The sequence below is a fragment of the Oncorhynchus mykiss genome, chromosome 30 (assembly GCF_013265735.2).
Source record: "Oncorhynchus mykiss isolate Arlee chromosome 30, USDA_OmykA_1.1, whole genome shotgun sequence".
NCBI lineage: Eukaryota > Metazoa > Chordata > Actinopteri > Salmoniformes > Salmonidae > Oncorhynchus > Oncorhynchus mykiss.
In genome coordinates, this window is record NC_050570.1 from 5,233,726 (window position 1) to 5,251,415 (window position 17,690).

The following is a 17,690-nucleotide window of genomic DNA, read 5'->3' on the forward strand; positions in this document are numbered from 1 at the left end:
AACCACCAACAACAACAACACCAGTACCACCAACAACAACAACCACACCAACAACAACAACACCAGTACCACCAACAACAACAACACCAGTACCACCAACAACAACAACCACACCAACAACAACAACACCAGTACCAACAACAACAACAACACCAATACCACATCCACCAACAACAACACCAGTACCACCAACAACAACAACCACACCAACAACAACACCAGTACCACCACCAACAACAACACCAATACCACAACCACCAACAACAACAACACCAGTACCACCAACAACAACAACACAAATACCACCAACACCATCAACAACACCAATACCACCAACAACAACAACACCAATACCACCACCAACAACAACACCAATACCACCAACAACAACCACACCAATACCACCACCAACAACAACAGCACCACCAACAACAACAACACCAATACCACATCCACCAACAACAACAACACCAGTACCACCAACAACAACAACCACACCAACAACACCAGTACCACCAACAACACCAGTACCACCAACAACAACAACACCAATACCACAACCACCAACAACAACAACACCAGTACCACCAACAACAACAACCACACCAACAACAACAACACCAGTACCACCAACAACAACAACACCAGTACCACCAACAACAACAACCACACCAACAACAACAACACCAGTACCAACAACAACAACAACACCAATACCACATCCACCAACAACAACAACACCAGTACCACCAACAACAACAACCACACCAACAACAACACCAGTACCACCACCAACAACAACACCAATACCACAACCACCAACAACAACAACACCAGTACCACCAACAACAACAACACAAATACCACCAACACCATCAACAACACCAATACCACCAACAACAACAACACCAATACCACCAACAACAACAACACCAATACCACCAACAACAACCACACCAATACCGCCACCAACAACAACAGCACCACCAACAACAACAACACCAATACCACATCCACCAACAACAACAACACCAGTACCACCAACAACAACAACCACACCAACAACACCAGTACCACCAACAACAACAACAACACCAACACCAGTACCACCAACAACAACAACACCAATACCACAACCACCAACAACAACAACACCAGTACCACCAACAACAACAACCACACCAACAACAACAACACCAGTACCACCAACAACAACAACACCAATACCACATCCACCAACAACAACAACACCAGTACCACCAACAACAACAACCACACCAACAACAACAACACCAGTACCAACAACAACAACAACACCAATACCACATCCACCAACAACAACAACACCAGTACCACCAACAACAACAACCACACCAACAACAACACCAGTACCACCACCAACAACAACACCAATACCACAACCACCAACAACAACAACACCAGTACCACCAACAACAACAACACCAATACCACATCCACCAACAACAACAACACCAGTACCACCAACAACAACAACCACACCAACAACAACAAAAGTACCACCAACAACAACAACCACACCAACAACAACACCAGTACCACCAACAACAACAACAACAATACCACAACCACCAACAACAACAACACCAGTACCACCAACAACAACAACCACACCAACAACAACACCAGTACCACCACCAACAACAACACCAATACCACAACCACCAAAAACAACAACAACAGTACCACCAACAACAACAACCACACCAACAACAACAACACCAGTACCACCAACAACAACAACACCAATACCACATCCACCAACAACAACAACAACACCATTACCACCAACAACTACCACAGCAACAACAACACCAACTACAACATCAACCACACCACCACCACCAACAACAACAACACCACCAACAACCACACCACCACCAACAACAACAACAACACCACCAACTACCACACCATTACCACCAACAACAACCACACCTAAACCACCAACTACAACGGAAGCCATAACTCTAACCACAACCCCAACGACAACAGAAGAATTAACCACAACCCCCAGGACAACTGAAAAACCAACCACAACCCCAACGACAACAGAAGAACCAACCACAACCCCAACGACAACAGAAGAATCAACCACAACCCCCAGGACAACTGAAAAACCAACCACAACCACCCCTGTCATAGACACCACAACCACTAAAGCTCCTACAACAACACCTAAACCACCAACTACAACAGAAGCCACAACTCCAATGACAACCACATCACCAACAACCCATGAATCGGTTGTCACTGGTCCTCCAATAACACCAGAACATCAAGTCAGTTCAATACCAACCACAACTGGGTCACCAACCCCTCCACCAATCACTTGTCCTGAGTGGGACAAAGTGGTAAGTACCTCAATATAACTATCACATAATCAACTGGGCTCCCTTAACGTCGATAACACATGGCCAACATTTGATGTCAACGAGGTCGAAAAGTCATTTCAGAGACTTATTAATTGATTCCTGTGTGAATTGTGAAAGCTCTCTGATGACGTGCAATTTTCTTTTCTCTCTAAAATATCAGCAAAATGAAACTTTCTGGCTCTGCAACTGCACTTTGGCCAGATGCATTGAAAACAACACCATTGAGATAATTCCGTATGAATGCCCAGAGCCTGAGCCAATCACATGTACCAATGGCAAGAAACCAGTGCTACAATGGGATGAGTTCTACTGCTGCCAACGATTCGTGTGTGACTGTGAGTTGTGAAAGCTTCTTCTTCTCCTCTGACCTGGTCAGGAAGGTAGATGGCCATGTCCAGTTTCTGTAACTAATAACATACACGTCCTTATCACTAACGTTTGGAATAATACTCAATATAAATACTCAATATAAATATTACTTCATACATTTAAAAAAAAAATCATTTGACAGAGGATCGTAATGTCTGTCTGCTTTATAACCGTGTTTATTTTCATGACAGGCGTCTGTGAGGGTTGGGGAGACCCCCATTACATCACCTTCGACGGGCTCTTCTACAGCTTCCAAGGGAACTGTACCTATGTGCTGATGGAGGAGATGTTGCCGCGTCACCACTTCAAGATCTACATCGACAATGTCAACTGTGATCCCACCGAGGACGTGTCTTGTCCTCGATCCATCATCGTGTCCTACCGCTCAACAGTTATAACACTGAAGAATCACAACCTCATTGGAGCTGCTCAGTTGGAGGTAACTTAAGTGGATAAACTGGCTCAGAAATCAATATACGCAATTCAGGCCATACATATGTTGAATGGGTGGATTTGGGGCCTAAAGGACTGAGAAATTATTTATGTGAAAATGAAAGACAATTCTCTTCCATTATTTCATTCTCTGTACTGAATTGTGCATTAGTTCTCAACATCCGTAGCTTTCATTGATACAACATATGAATTTGATGTTCTCCATCAACTTAATTCAACCTGTAATGTCATGATATTTGTAAGTATTGCGGTCACCTTCCATTTTCTTTAAGAGATCCTGAAGATTGAGCTCTCTCTCTTCCATCCCTTTTTCCTATCCTTTTCTATCCCCCCCCTTTCGTCCATCTGTCTTTCATCCCTCTCTCCCTGCCATCTGTCTTTCAGGCTCTTATTGATGGAGTTTCCCTGAGACTACCCTTCACGCGGCACGGTGTGAAGGTGATGAACTCTGGTATCAACATGGTCTTGGAGATAGCACACCTCCAGGTGGTAGTTACCTTTGGAGTCACTGGCTTCAGCGTCAACCTTCCTTGGCAACACTTTGGCAACAATACACAGGGTCATTGTGGTAAGGACTTAGTTTCATTCATTTGTTGTCCTCAAACTATGTATCTTGGGCATTTAAACATACGAGCTGAGAAATTATTGTGAATCACTGAACTTAAACAGAGAGCAGTCACTTGGTATTCTGAGTATGGTGTGAGAAAGCATAATGGAGAAGTCTTTGAATTGATGGAAATTATTTATCCAAGGTTGGAGGTGAACAACTAGCCTGGTCCCAGATCTGTTTGGGTTCTTTTTACCAAAACCCTATGGGTTGTTGTCAGATATCGAACCATAGGGTTTGGCAAGACAGCACAAACTGATCAGGGACCAGGCTAGCAAACAATGGTTTGGGCTTTCCTGTCTGATGTCTGTGTCTGATATTGTTACTGTATGTGCTGTACTAAATGTGAGAGAGCTCCAACAAAGATGTCCAATGTATGTATTACTTTTAATAGCTGCAAATGGCAAAATAAACGACTTGAACCTGAACTGTATGCATCTCTTCCAGGAACATGTAGCAACAACAAGGCTGATGACTGCATGTTGCCTGGAGGACAGCTGGTGGAGAACTGTGCTGTGATGGCAGACTACTGGCCAGCCAAGGACCTCTACCAACCTGAATGCCATGTGCCACCTGGAATCCCCACCAACTCTCCTCTCCCTGAACCCACACAGAAGCCATGCAAGCCAGACTCCTCTGTCTGTGATCTCCTGAAAGACAGGTAAACCTCCCTAAAGGCATTGTGATCTCCTGAAGGACAGGTCCACCTCCCTAAAGGCACTGTGATCTCCTGAAGGACAGGTAAACCTACATAAAGGCACTGTGATCTCCTGAAGGACAGGTCCACCTCCCTAAAGGCACTGTGATCTCCTGAAGGACAGGTCCACCTCCCTAAAGGCACTGTGATCTCCTGAAGGACAGGTCCACCTTCGTAAAGGCACTGTACAAGTTCTCTAATAAAATGTCATGCTTAGGGTGATTTAAATTACACAAATGCTATGTGGGAAAATTGCCAGCTACTCCATTGAACAGTCTGCCAGGAGTGGCCAGCTACTCCGTTGAACAGTCTGCCAGGAGTGGCCAGCTACTCCGTTGAACAGTCTGTCAGGAGTGGCCAGCTACTCCATTAAACAGTCTGTCAGGAGTGGCCAGCTACTCCATTGAACAGTCTGCCAGGAGTGGCCAGCTACTCCGTTAAACAGTCTGTCAGGAGTGGCCAGCTATTCCATTAAACAGTCTGTCAGGAGTGGCCAGCTACTCCATTGAACAGTCTGCCAGGAGTGGCCAGCTACTCCATTAAACAGTCTGTCAGGAGTGGCCAGATTCTCCATTGAACAGTCTGTCCTGAGGGGCTAGCTACTCCATTGAACAGTCTGTCAGGAGTGCCAGCTACTCCATTAAACAGTCTGTCAGGAGTCTGAGTAAAGTTATAAAACCTGTTGTAACTATCAACAATCTAACTTATCACAGACTAAATTCTCACATGCAATGATGTAGCTCTATACCCCTAACCTACACACAAAGGTGTGTTCTGTGTCTGACAGAAACCAATATGAATCTTACAGTGTATTTGGAAGGTCTGTTTCTCATATTCTTTCATCTCTGGTTTTCAATCCACAGCATTTTTGCAGCCTGTCATCCATTTGTCTCACCTGACAACTTCTACAAGGGCTGTGTCTATGACAGCTGCCACGTGTCCAACCCAGCGGTGGAGTGCACCAGTCTGCAGACATACGCTGCTGCCTGTGCCCAGTTTGGAGTATGCATCTACTGGAGAAACCACACCGAGCTCTGTGGTAGGCTTACTGTACTCGTTGAAAACATCCTGACTCACCAGGTTAAATAAGACTCACCTGATAAGGATAGATAAATAAGTCCACCATTGAAGAGATATGAAGTACTGTGTAGAAGACCAGGAACAAGGAACTGTGTAGATGAGACCAGGAACAATACTATACTAACACAACTTAGTATGTGTTGTAGATGAACACACAATAGAGGAGGGGGGTTTCTATTTGTAAATATTAGATTAGTGCATTTTTGTATTTGAAGTGATACATGATGGAGATAGTGGACATCCTTGTCTGGTTCCCCTTTGTATTGTGTAATATAGTATCGGGCTTCAGTCCTACAATCAACTGATTGTAAATGATGACTGTAGTCAGAACATTTTTCCATTGTGATAACACTTTTTACATCAGCAGTTGTCTCAAAGTGTTTATACAGAAACCCAGCCTAAAACCCCAAACAGCAAGCAATACAGATGTAGAAGCACGGTGGCATGGAAAAACTCTTTAGAAAGGCAGGAACCTAGGAAGAAGCCTAGAGAGGAACCAGGCTCTGATGGCTGTGCTTGGCGGAGATTGTAAGAGTACATGGCCATTAAGGCCAGACCGTTCAGCAGCAAGTTTGGTAGAGAGAGAGAGAGAGAGAAAGAGAGAGAAAGAGAGAGAGAGAGAGAGAGAGAGAGAGAGAGAGAGAGAGCGAGAGAGAGAGAGAGAGAGACAGAGAGAGAGAGAGAAAGAGAGAGAAAGAGAGAGAGAGAGAGAGAGAGAGAGAGAGGGTCGAAACAGCACATCCGTTGAACAGTACAGGGTTCCATAGATGCAGTCACAACAGCAGAAATTGGATCAGCATTACGACCAGGTTGACTGGGGACAGACACAGCCAGGAGTCGTCAGGCCAGATAGTCCTGAGGCATGGTCCTTGGACTCAGGTCCTCTGTGAAGGGAGAGAGAGAAAGGGAGAGAAGAATTAGGGGTAGCATACTTAAGATCACACAGGACACCAGAGATGACAGGAGAATTATACCAGATAGGACAGTCTGAACCTAGCCCCCCGGCACATAGACTATTGCAGTATATATACTGGAGACTGAGACAGGGGGTTCGGGTGTCACTATAGACTGAGTTGTGTCTTTCTTCAACAGCCAGCGACTGTCCGGCTGACAAAGTCTACAAGCCCTGCGGTCCTGCAGAACAGCCAACCTGTGATGACAAGTAGGTTTCTATTTAAAGATTGTCTAGCGCAAAAACATCCTTGCTTTCATGTTTTATGTTAACTGAGGTAGACAACGTTATGACTGTCAAATAAGACAGAGAGAAAATACCTACCTACAGTTAAATATAGAGTTGCTGTACATAGGAAATAGGAGTTGTCACTGTAATGTTGTGTTCTACAGTCCAGACGAGTCTAGGATGAACTTCACCACAGAAGGCTGCTTCTGTCCTGATGGGATGAAACTCTTCAACAAGGACTCGGGGATCTGTGTTGATAAGTGTGGTGAGTGTTCCCAGTTACTGCCATTGGTCCATTTCATGTTGACGACACAGAGAAGATGGTTAGGACATAACCTTTCCAAGGATGTTTGAGGTCTATGAATGTTCTACTAAATGGTGGTGTTTGTGTTTTTGAAGGATGCATTGACCCTGAAGGAGTTCCACGAGAGGTACGTTAGGCCTTTTGGATTTGATTCATCGTTATTTATTTGACTAATTAATATAGACTGTTATCTAGTCCACTGGCTCTGTCATGGATGATGCCAGAGGTTTATATGAGGACCTACTTACAGCGTCCACACAGTATTATCCACATTGTCTTAATTCCAAATGGCCCCCTTATGCCCTATATTTAGCCCCCTATGTCCTATTTAGTGCACTACATTTGACCAAACCCATTGATAGAACCACACTCACTCTTGTTGTATCTCATCACAGTTCAACGAGAGGTTTGAGTATAAGTGCCAGGACTGCATTTGTTTGGAGTCCACCAAGACTGTGAACTGTAAACCCAAGGTCTGCTCCAAACCACCAATAGAGATATGCACTGGACCAGGCTTTGTATATGTCAACCAAACCGATCCATCCGATCCATGCTGCTCCAACCTCGCCTGCCGTAAGGATCTCACAACACTTTTTTACCCTACATATTATACTCAGATCTATTTCAACAGTATTGTTGCCGACCTGAACCGTACTGTGCTGGCTTGGATATGTTCTTTTCACATTGTCCTTTCCAGCACGGGTCCAGGATCTAGGGTTGATGTGTAACCAGGCCAGTGCCGTACAGCTGGGCTCAGCTCCGTCGTGTTGAAAACACACACATAGTGAAGACATGAATCAGCTCATATTATTATGTCCATACTCTGCTATTGTTTCCCCTCTTAGGTTGTGACAGCAGCACTTGCCCACCTACCAACATGAACTGTCCTATTGGGTTCGTGCCAGTGGTTTCAGTCCCTGAGGGAAAATGCTGTCCAGAGCACACATGTGGTATGGTCTCTTTACCTAGATCTATACTATCTAGACTATTTACATGTGGTAAAGTCTCTTTACCTAGATCTATACTATCTGGACTGTTTACATGTGGTAAAGTTTCTTTACCTAGATCTATACTATCTAGACTATTTACATGTGGTAATGTCTCTTTACCTAGATCTATACTATCTAGACTATCTAGACTATCTACATATGGTATGGTCTCTTTACCTAGATCTATACTATCTAGACTATCTACATGTGGTATGGTCTCTTTACCTAGATCTAGACTATCTACACTATCTGCATGTGGTATGGTCTCTTTACCTAGATCTAGACTATCTACACTATCTACATGTGGTATGGTCTCTTTACCTAGATCTATACTATCTACACTATCTACATGTGGTATGGTCTCTTTAACTAGATCTATACTATCTAGACTATCTACATGTGGTATGGTCTCTTTAATTATATCTAGACTATCTAGTATTCCTGTGTTTGTATTGCTGAGATAATACCTGTTCTTTTAGACAGTCCCATGGATTGGTTGTCTGTGTCTCTCTCTCAATTGGTTGTTTGTGTCTCTTGTCTCTTTCAGAGCCTAAAAGAGTTTGTCTTCACAAAGGCGTTGAATACCTGGTAATGACAAACTATTCTGCTCTCTCATCTGAAATGTTCATTACATAAATAAACACTGTTGGTATATACTTGTTTTAATATATTGCAGTATGTGTACAGTAAGTCTCATACTCTATAAGGGTTCATGTCAAATAGTGTCGGAGAGAGTGGGTATCCTGGTTCCCCTGTGTTAGAGACAGTGGGTATCCTGGATCCACTCTGTCAGATACAGTGGGTATCCTGGTTCCACTCTGTTAGAGACAGTGGGTATCCTGGTTCCCGTGTTAGAGACGGTGGGTATCCTGGATCCACTCTGTCAGATACAGTGGGTATCCTGGTTCCACTCTGTTAGAGACAGTGGGTATCCTGGTTCCCCTGTGTCAGAGACAGTGGGTATCCTGGTTCCCCTGTGTCAGAGACAGTGGGTATCCTGGTTCCCCTGTGTCAGAGACAGTGGGTATCCTGGTTCCACTCTGTCAGAGACAGTGGGTATCCTGGTTCCCCTGTGTTAGAGACAGTGGGTATCCTGGTTCCCCTGTGTCAGAGACAGTGGGTATCCTGGTTCCACTCTGTTAGAGACAGTGGGTATCCTGGTTCCCCTGTGTTAGAGACAGTGGGTATCCTGGTTCCCCTGTGTTAGAGACAGTGGGTATCCTGGTTCCCCTGTGTTAGAGACAGTGGGTATCCTGGTTCCCCTGAAGTAATGTGTAATGTAATGAGTTACTTGTTCTTCTAGCCCAATTCTAAAGTACCGGGATCAGAGTGCCAGGAGTGCACCTGCACCAACAAAGTGGACCCCAAGTCTGGTCATTACCAAATTGACTGTGGATTCATGCAATGTGACGAAGATTGTGAAAAGGTAACAACTGGTACAGCTGCCGTGTCTGCTCACATTTCAAATATTTACCAAAAGTTGAAATACCATTGAGTAGCTTAAATGTATTCAGTCAATGAGTTTTTATACTTTAATCGGCTGGTTTCCTAGACCCAGATGAAGTAAGTAAGTAAACCTTGTCTGATTCAGAACTGCCGACAGATTAAGCCCAGTCCTTGCTTTTAAAAATAATTCTCAATTGGTGGTGAGACATCTGTTCTTGAGTTCTTCTATTCTATAGAGTCTCCTGGGAAGGCAATCGGTTGTATTCACACTTTAATAACGTGTATTATCATCATCATCATTCTTTTTTAGGTGTTGCAGCAAGTCACTCATGTGTTCCTCTTCTCCTGCAGGGATATGAGTACCAGGAGCCAGACTACTCCTCAGATGACTGCTGTGGTAAATGTGTTCAGACCCACTGTGTCCTCCAGATCAATGGGACCATGCAGTTGTTGAAGGTAGGTACCGTTTCTGTCAGTTTAACTGTCACAGATTAACTAAGAAGTAGTAAGTAAGTCTCTGTTAAATGTCTATATTGATTGTGCGGCTGTGTGTGTTTGTGTGGAACAAGCTTCCCCATAATATGAGGACAGAGGAGTGCCTGCCCCCTACGAGTGGTGTATGTTGTTGTCTCACTTAGCGATCTTAAGACAAATGCACTAGTGTAAAAAACATTTTGGATGAAGAGCGTCTGCTAAATGACAAACATTTAATGTAATGTAATGTGTGTGTGTGTGTGTGTGTGTGTGTGTGTGTGTGTGTGTGTGTGTGTGTGTGTGTGTGTGTGTGTGTGTGTGTGTGTGTGTGTGTGTGTGTGTGTGTGTGTCCCCAGCATGGAGATACATGGTCTGCTCCTGGTGACAAGTGCCAGCAGTACAGCTGTGTGAAGAACGGTGATAGTTATCTGACCCAGAGCTCCAACATCCATTGCCCACCCTTCCAGCAGGCCAACTGCCAGCCTGTGAGTACAGGACACAACATAACGAGAACAGAAAGGCCAGCCTGTGAGTAAAGGACACAACATAACGAGAACAGAAAGGCCAGCCTGTGAGTACTGTACTCAACATAACAAGAACAGAAAGGCCAGCCTGTGAGTACTGTACTCAACATAACGAGAACAGAAAGGCCAGCCTGTGAGTACTGTACAGTACTCAACATAACAAGAACAGAAAGGCCAGCCTGTGAGTACAGTACACAACATAACGAGAACAGAAAGGCCAGCCTGTGAGTACAGGACACAACATAACGAGAACAGATAGGCCAGCCTGTGAGTACTGTACAGTACTCAACATAACAAGAACAGAAAGGCCAGCCTGAGTACAGTACTCAACATAACAACAACAGAAAGGCCAGCCTGTGAGTACAGTACTCAACTTAACAAGAACAGAAAGGCCAGCCTGTGAGTACTGTACTCAACATAACAAGAACAGAAAGGCCAGCCTGTGAGTACTGTACACAACATAACAAGAACAGAAAGGCCAGCCTGTGAGTACTGTACTCAACATAACAAGAACAGAAAGGCCAGCCTGTGAGTACTGTACAGTACACAACATAACAAGAACATAAAGGCCAGCATGTGAGTACAGGACACAACATAACAAGAACAGATAGGCCAGCCTGTGAGTACAGTACACAACATAACAAGAACAGATAGGCCAGCCTGTGAGTACTGTACAGTACTCAACATAACAAGAACAGATAGGCCAGCCTGTGAGTACTGTACAGTACTCAACATAACAATAACAGAAAGACCTGCTGACAGCATATGCTCTCGATTACCAACCTTATTGACAATGTTTCGATCCACAATCATTTTCATCAGATCCACAGTACAGTACACACAATATACCAGTTTTCATTTGACAGAAAAATGACTTCTCTTGTCCTAATATGAAATGTATTATGTAAAGAAAACGTTTAAACTTTTTTCTCCGCAGGGTTCAATTCAGACCGCTGCAAACGGCTGCTGTAGAATTTGTAAGTATGAAAGTGAAATATTAAAAGGTGTTATATCAGGATTGGAATATGATCAGATTCATGCATCATAAAACCACTGATATTCCTCATTGATAATGATTGACAAGGAGAGCCACCTTGTAGTCAGTGAACTCAAACAGGTGCAGCTCTTTTTCATGGTCTTTCCAGACGGATCATGTATAACGATGTGTCTCCCTCCAATACCAGGTGTGGAGAAGGACAAGGCCTGTAAGGTAGGATCCATGAAGAGTTTCATCAACCACAAGAGCTGCCAGTCTGTTGAGGAGGTGGAGATGCCGTACTGTGAGGGATCCTGCAACACCTTCACCAAGTGAGTGTGGAAACAATGCTAATATCACAACCCAGTGGAGCCTCATCACAGCCACAACACCATGGGGAGGGTTCCAGTGTCCAGTTTAATAAGCCTAGTGATGGACTGAAAATCCTTTTAAATGAATCTCCATTGAACATGCTTCTTAGTCCAGGACTAGGTTTAATCTGTGTCTGGGACACACACACACACCCCCTAAATGTATTTGTGTTTTGTGAAACATGTCATTTGTTGAGGTGTCTTTGTCTCTTGGGGAGTAGATGATCTCTTAACCTCTGTGAACACCTCTCTTTCACTCCCGTCCTCCAGGTACTCTGCGATGGCTGCGTCTCTGGACCACTCCTGTGCCTGTTGCCAGGAGTCCCGGTCCAGTAACCGCACGGTGGACCTACGGTGTCTGAATGGAGATGTGGTGCCCTACACCTACCTACACGTGGAGGAGTGTAGCTGCAGACACAGCGACTGCAACAGAGCCATTAGGGTGCCTGCCCGCAGGACACGCAGCAGCACGCTGGTGTAAATGGGATCTGTACTAATACAGATGGGAATGGTCCAGCACCAATCCACTCGCTGCTTACTAAGGAACACCCTGCTACCCTGCTTCACATGGCTGTTATTTATCTAATCGCTTTGATTTATATGTAAAATGTAGATTAAATCATATTTAAAATGTAGACATTTATGCTTACTTATCTTATTAAAATGCAACCTTCCAATACTTCTGTCCGTTGTTTGTTTTCTTGTAGAAGTGCATGCACCTTGTTTTAGAAAGCTTTGGTTTATTAAGCTGTGAAACCTCTTTAGCCGTTGTTCACACTGGCAGTTTGAAGTGATTCCCCCCCCCCCTAAAACATGTTGCATATCAGATTAGAATCTGTACATTTTCCAACAGTTTGAACAGCCAAAAAGCACATGGAAGCAGATATTTCCAGCCACATTTCAAACCACCTTCAATGGTAATGCGACTTGTGTCTGAACGGTCAAATATTGCTCAATTTGACCTCAGGTGGTTTTTAGACTGTTATTTGGCATTTTGCTTGCTAGCTTATTTGATGACAGTTTAACAAGAACGTTTGGTAGCTAACTAGCTTGTTAATTGTTTTACAATCAAATGAGTGAATATGCTAGAAAGCTAAACAGCTACCTAGCTAACTACTTGACTGCTGTGGCTAGCTAAACAGCTACCTAGCTAGCTAGTTGACGGCTGTGGCTAGCTAAACAGCTACCTAGTGTTAGAGTTGCGTAAATTCGAATCTGGTATCAGGATAAATATAACAATGAGTCACCGATTTTATACTATGTATTTTTTATTAGCTAAGTAATAAATGGCAAATGCAACTTTCGTATATACGGGTTCTCTGTAATACCACGCAGGGCAGAACAGAGAACTGACAAGATGTATGTAAACAGTATTCTTTATACTGTGATAGACAGTTCCAACCCGTCTGTTGGCCTATCACAGTAGAGACTGGGCGTGGTTTAAACTTGCTCAGCCTATTGCAGGCGCTCAGGCGGGTCCCCGCCTCTTGGCGCTTCTGTTGATAGATGTAACTGTTGCTGTGAAGAACATCCATGCGCTCATGCTCCATACCGTTATCTCGCACCTGGCTCCTGTTATCTAACAAAAGACCGCTTGTTCTGCAACCCCATGCTACTCTGTATTTTTCCATCATGAGAAAGGCCCATGGCCCTGAAGCTTTTAACAATGTTTCAAGTCAGCTATGTTGCATAACACATACATACACAAGCCAACAGCAGATAATATTCAATCATATATATGGTAATGGCTATAATGTAAAACACAGGATCCAACACTAGCTAGCTAGTTGACTGCTGTGGCTAGCTAAACAGCTACCTAGCTAGCTAGTTGACTGCTGTGGCTAGCTAAACAGCTACCTAGCTAGCTACATGACTGCTGTGGCTAGCTAAACAGCTACCTAGCTAGCTAGTTGACTGCTGTGGCTAGCTAAACAGCTACCTAGCTAGCTAGTTGACTGCTGTGGCTAGCAAAAACCGACTGGTTTTGAAAGTTGGATATTCTTGTCTTTCAAGGCTTTAAAGGTGTTCTTACACTATGATTCTGGACATTCAAAACAACTAGGAAATGTCCATGGCAGGCATTATTGTCACCTTAGCTTGCTACTTAACTTCTGAGTGATCTGCTGACTGCTCACACATTACTAAGACAACTAGCGTAGCCATGTCAACAAATGACTGCTGTCTGAACACACACAGAAAGGTGATTTGGTCACTTGTAACTGTTTGGACAGTCAGTATTCCAAAACAGATTTGAAAAACAAAACTGATCTGAGCGTTAAGGCCTGCGGTGTAAACAAGGCTTTATCTCTTTGGTGGATGACAGTTAGAGAGTCATCCCTGACATTATAATACAGAAATATATATTTGTTGTTTTGTGTTTTATCATACAGTACTAAAGTAGTACTATGTTTACATGAGGTTAGAATTCACCCTGCAAACAAACATTTACATCACAATATGGTCACCTGAAGGACAGTGTCAAGGACAATTTTAGAACGTTCAGTCATGGTCCCCTGGATGTTTTTGTCTAGTTCGTGGTTTGTTTTTGGGGCGTACTGTGAGGGATCCTGCAACACCTTCACCATGTGAGTGTGGAAACAATGCTACTATGGACCTGTTTGTTCCAAAGAAACACACCACCCCTAGTTACTGTTGACAAGCCCATCAAGTCTTTTGACAATGTAAGGGAATACCCCCTTGAAATGGACAAAAATGAATGGCATCTTATTGGCACCGTACGAAACATATACACGATGTACAATACCACTCAAATGGACGCCGTTTCATTCAAAACGTATTGCAAATGTCATATGGAAAATGCCAAGTGTCACACAGTGAAAATCCAATAGATGGCGAGTGCGCTCCAAGGTACATTTTCATATTGCAAATATCAAGTCAAGATCCAAGAGTCAAATTTGGAACATTTGAAACATTTTTCAAAAAAAGTGCTTTCTGGATCGTTTTTTAAAAATTATTTCGATTTTTTGTTGTTGTCAATTAGATATTTATAAGAACTGTATAAACATACTTTTGTCATATTTTATTGTCATATTATTTTTACTTGTCCATAAGGCATCTGTTTTGCGAAATTGACTGGCCCGATGAACTCGGGATGGCCGGGCAGTGATTCTGGTTCCTCTCCATCGCTCGTTGGTGTTGATTTCAGAATGTCAATTTGGTGATGGTCTATTACTGTTTAAACATATTGCAAATGGACAAAAGTCAGGCAGCAAGTCACCGTCCATCAGTTAATTAGATATCATTCTGACACCAAACTGACACCACACACCCTTTTTCCAACTCGTTTAGAAGCCAACTATCACATATTTCAGAGCAGGCCCTTAATTCACAGCGCCTTCTGTTTAAACCATAATAAAAACATAAAACACAAAGTCACGTTCTAGCTGCGGGTCCAGTTCTGACATTATGTGTAGGTCTAGCTGAGGCGACCCCGAATCCCAAGTTCCGGCTCGATAGGTTCATTTGGAGCCCGAGCAGCGACCTTAATTGGTGCTGAAAATTTAAAGTATTCACGTTTAGAAATGACTGATTTACACAGGGTTGAATGCAGTGATTTTCACAAACTGCAGGTTTGGTACATCAAAACACCTTTAGGATGATTTTAACCACTTCCGGTTGCTGCAGGAAGCTTAGAATCAACAGAGGTAGACCTCATAGTGGCCTGATGAATTGTCATCGAAGACAGGTTCATAAGGCATTCATAACCCACATAGGCTTCAGGTTGAATTTAGGGGAGCAGGCAATGTATTTCTATGGGGAGAGGAGTCATTGCAAACGGTTTGATGTAAACACCTTCTTTTCACTGTTAAGGGTTAATGCCAGACGGTCAAGGTTAGGCTTGCACAGATCGGGAGGACCTCAGGAACATTCCCGAGGTCGAATTGTGCTTCTAACTCTAACGGTTCTCCCGCTGTCACCCAAAAGCACCTGAAATTTAAGGCCAGGCTTCATTTTGGGCCTACTTTTTTTCACGTTCGCTGCGCTCAGACCCGAGCGAGCTACTCGTTGAACTCGGCACAGCCTAGAGATTATGGTGATGCCATTGCAGGCTCTGTGTGTCTTTAAGCCCCGCACTGTGCCACTCCATCCTTGCTGTGTGTGTGTGTGTGTGTGTGTGTGTGTGTGTGTGTGTGTGTGTGTGTGTGTGTGTGTGTGTGTGTGTGTGTGTGAGAGAGAGAGAGTTATTTCTTTGACATCTGTTGTGAGAAATGACTGATTTACAGTTCATGAGGGTTGCCTAATCACACATATGAAGTTTTGGAAAGATGTGACCTTTTTAACCCTTCAAAACAGCCCCTATGACTGCAATTTAAGGCCCTTCCGGTTGACACAGGAAGCTGAAAGTGAACATATCCTCCTTGGGATAGGCTCTTACAGAATTTTGAGTTTTAAGTATTTATGTTAAGAACTGACTTATTTACAGAGGGTTGAATGATTTAGTGTTATTTCAGAAAATCCCAGAAATCACATAGAGTTCCCGAAACCCGCCTTAACGGATTCGTCTGATTCGCCCCAACTGGATCTGAAACTTTTCTAAAGAAAAACAAACACATTTCTTTGAGCATCAACAATTGTACGATTTCTCTTAAAATTACGATAGATAAATGTCTGGTTCTTTTTTTCCTGACACGGTAGGTTCATGTACTTTGACGTGAAGCGGTCAAATTAGCACTCTATTTTTCGTTTTTGACCTTTAATCACAGAAAAATGGTCTGAACTCAAAAAACGTTGAGGCCTCGACGCCATCTTGTTTCGGGGCTAACTGCCCATTATGCCAAACCTATGCTCACCAAGTTTCGCGATCGAAGTCTTTTCCGTTTAGGAGAAATGGCCATGTCGTGATTGGTGATGTTTTGTTCATTTGAAATATGATTCCATTCGCCATCTGCTGGAATTTACCGGGACAGCGGAAAAATGACAAAAAATTTTACAAAACGGAAACCGAATGTCCGAGAGACTTCGTTTGATGACTTCCCAAAAGATCTGGCCCTGGTGCACGGGTCCGCAAATTTTGAGGAACAATTGTGGACGTCTAGTAAGGGACCATACATTTGCAATATGGAGTTTCTCATCGATCATACAGGAAATGCCAAAAAGTGTCCTTCAGGTATGTTAGGGACCCCCACACATAAAAACAGTGCTATTAACATAGTGTTTTCAACTTACAAATTTGACACAGTTTGATGTACAGTACTTGAGAAACATAGATCAGGTATGGTCAACCCTCCTGAAGAGCAAGCAGGATTTTCTTACACCCACCCTGTGAAGTTCGTCATTTATTTAATCTGTAGCCTAAATGCTTCAAACACACCGACAGCGAATTACACAGAATAGTATATGCAATATCGTATGGATATGTATGCAACAAAAATTCTGTCAAGCCGTCTACATATACAGTTTCACGCATACCTTCGATAAATCTAGCACCACATCGAACGTAATGCAACTGCATCTGCAACACAATGCTGCAAGGCAAACGCCTTCATTGGAAATTAATGTAATTCTGGTGTACCAAGATGTGATCAATGCGTAATAAACTGCATGGTTTCCTGAGTTGTAATGGGAGGACCACACACCATGTCATCGGAGTGACTCCCAAGTTTACATTGATGATAGTTATTAATATCAATATTTGAGCATAAAGGCGTGTCCACCGCCATTTCTCGCATAATTAATTTGACCGACACAAAAAAGTTCCCACCGTGTCAAACTAACAAATTATCTGTTGGTATTTACAAAATGTTACCGAAATTCCTGTTTCCATCACAGCTGTCATGATTTTGGT

At 43.3% G+C, this 17,690-nt stretch overlaps 1 protein-coding gene across 1 annotated transcript in view; it reads left to right on the plus strand.

The window, feature by feature from the left end:
* Positions 1 to 12,563, plus strand: part of LOC110522698 (mucin-2) — a 33,923-nt gene extending 21,360 nt beyond the window's left edge. The window contains exons 27-44 of the mRNA XM_036968565.1: positions 1,893 to 2,393; positions 2,575 to 2,749; positions 2,975 to 3,222; positions 3,621 to 3,804; positions 4,291 to 4,504; positions 5,404 to 5,579; positions 6,713 to 6,782; positions 6,965 to 7,065; positions 7,200 to 7,231; positions 7,500 to 7,677; positions 7,950 to 8,054; positions 8,641 to 8,681; positions 9,397 to 9,519; positions 9,891 to 9,995; positions 10,370 to 10,498; positions 11,475 to 11,514; positions 11,722 to 11,845; positions 12,155 to 12,563. Of these exons, the coding sequence (XP_036824460.1) occupies positions 1,893 to 2,393; positions 2,575 to 2,749; positions 2,975 to 3,222; positions 3,621 to 3,804; positions 4,291 to 4,504; positions 5,404 to 5,579; positions 6,713 to 6,782; positions 6,965 to 7,065; positions 7,200 to 7,231; positions 7,500 to 7,677; positions 7,950 to 8,054; positions 8,641 to 8,681; positions 9,397 to 9,519; positions 9,891 to 9,995; positions 10,370 to 10,498; positions 11,475 to 11,514; positions 11,722 to 11,845; positions 12,155 to 12,365 (2,757 nt within the window). The 3' untranslated portion in view covers positions 12,366 to 12,563. The remainder of the gene's footprint in view (positions 1 to 1,892; positions 2,394 to 2,574; positions 2,750 to 2,974; positions 3,223 to 3,620; positions 3,805 to 4,290; positions 4,505 to 5,403; positions 5,580 to 6,712; positions 6,783 to 6,964; positions 7,066 to 7,199; positions 7,232 to 7,499; positions 7,678 to 7,949; positions 8,055 to 8,640; positions 8,682 to 9,396; positions 9,520 to 9,890; positions 9,996 to 10,369; positions 10,499 to 11,474; positions 11,515 to 11,721; positions 11,846 to 12,154) is intronic.
* The last annotated feature ends 5,127 nt before the right edge of the window (positions 12,564 to 17,690 follow it).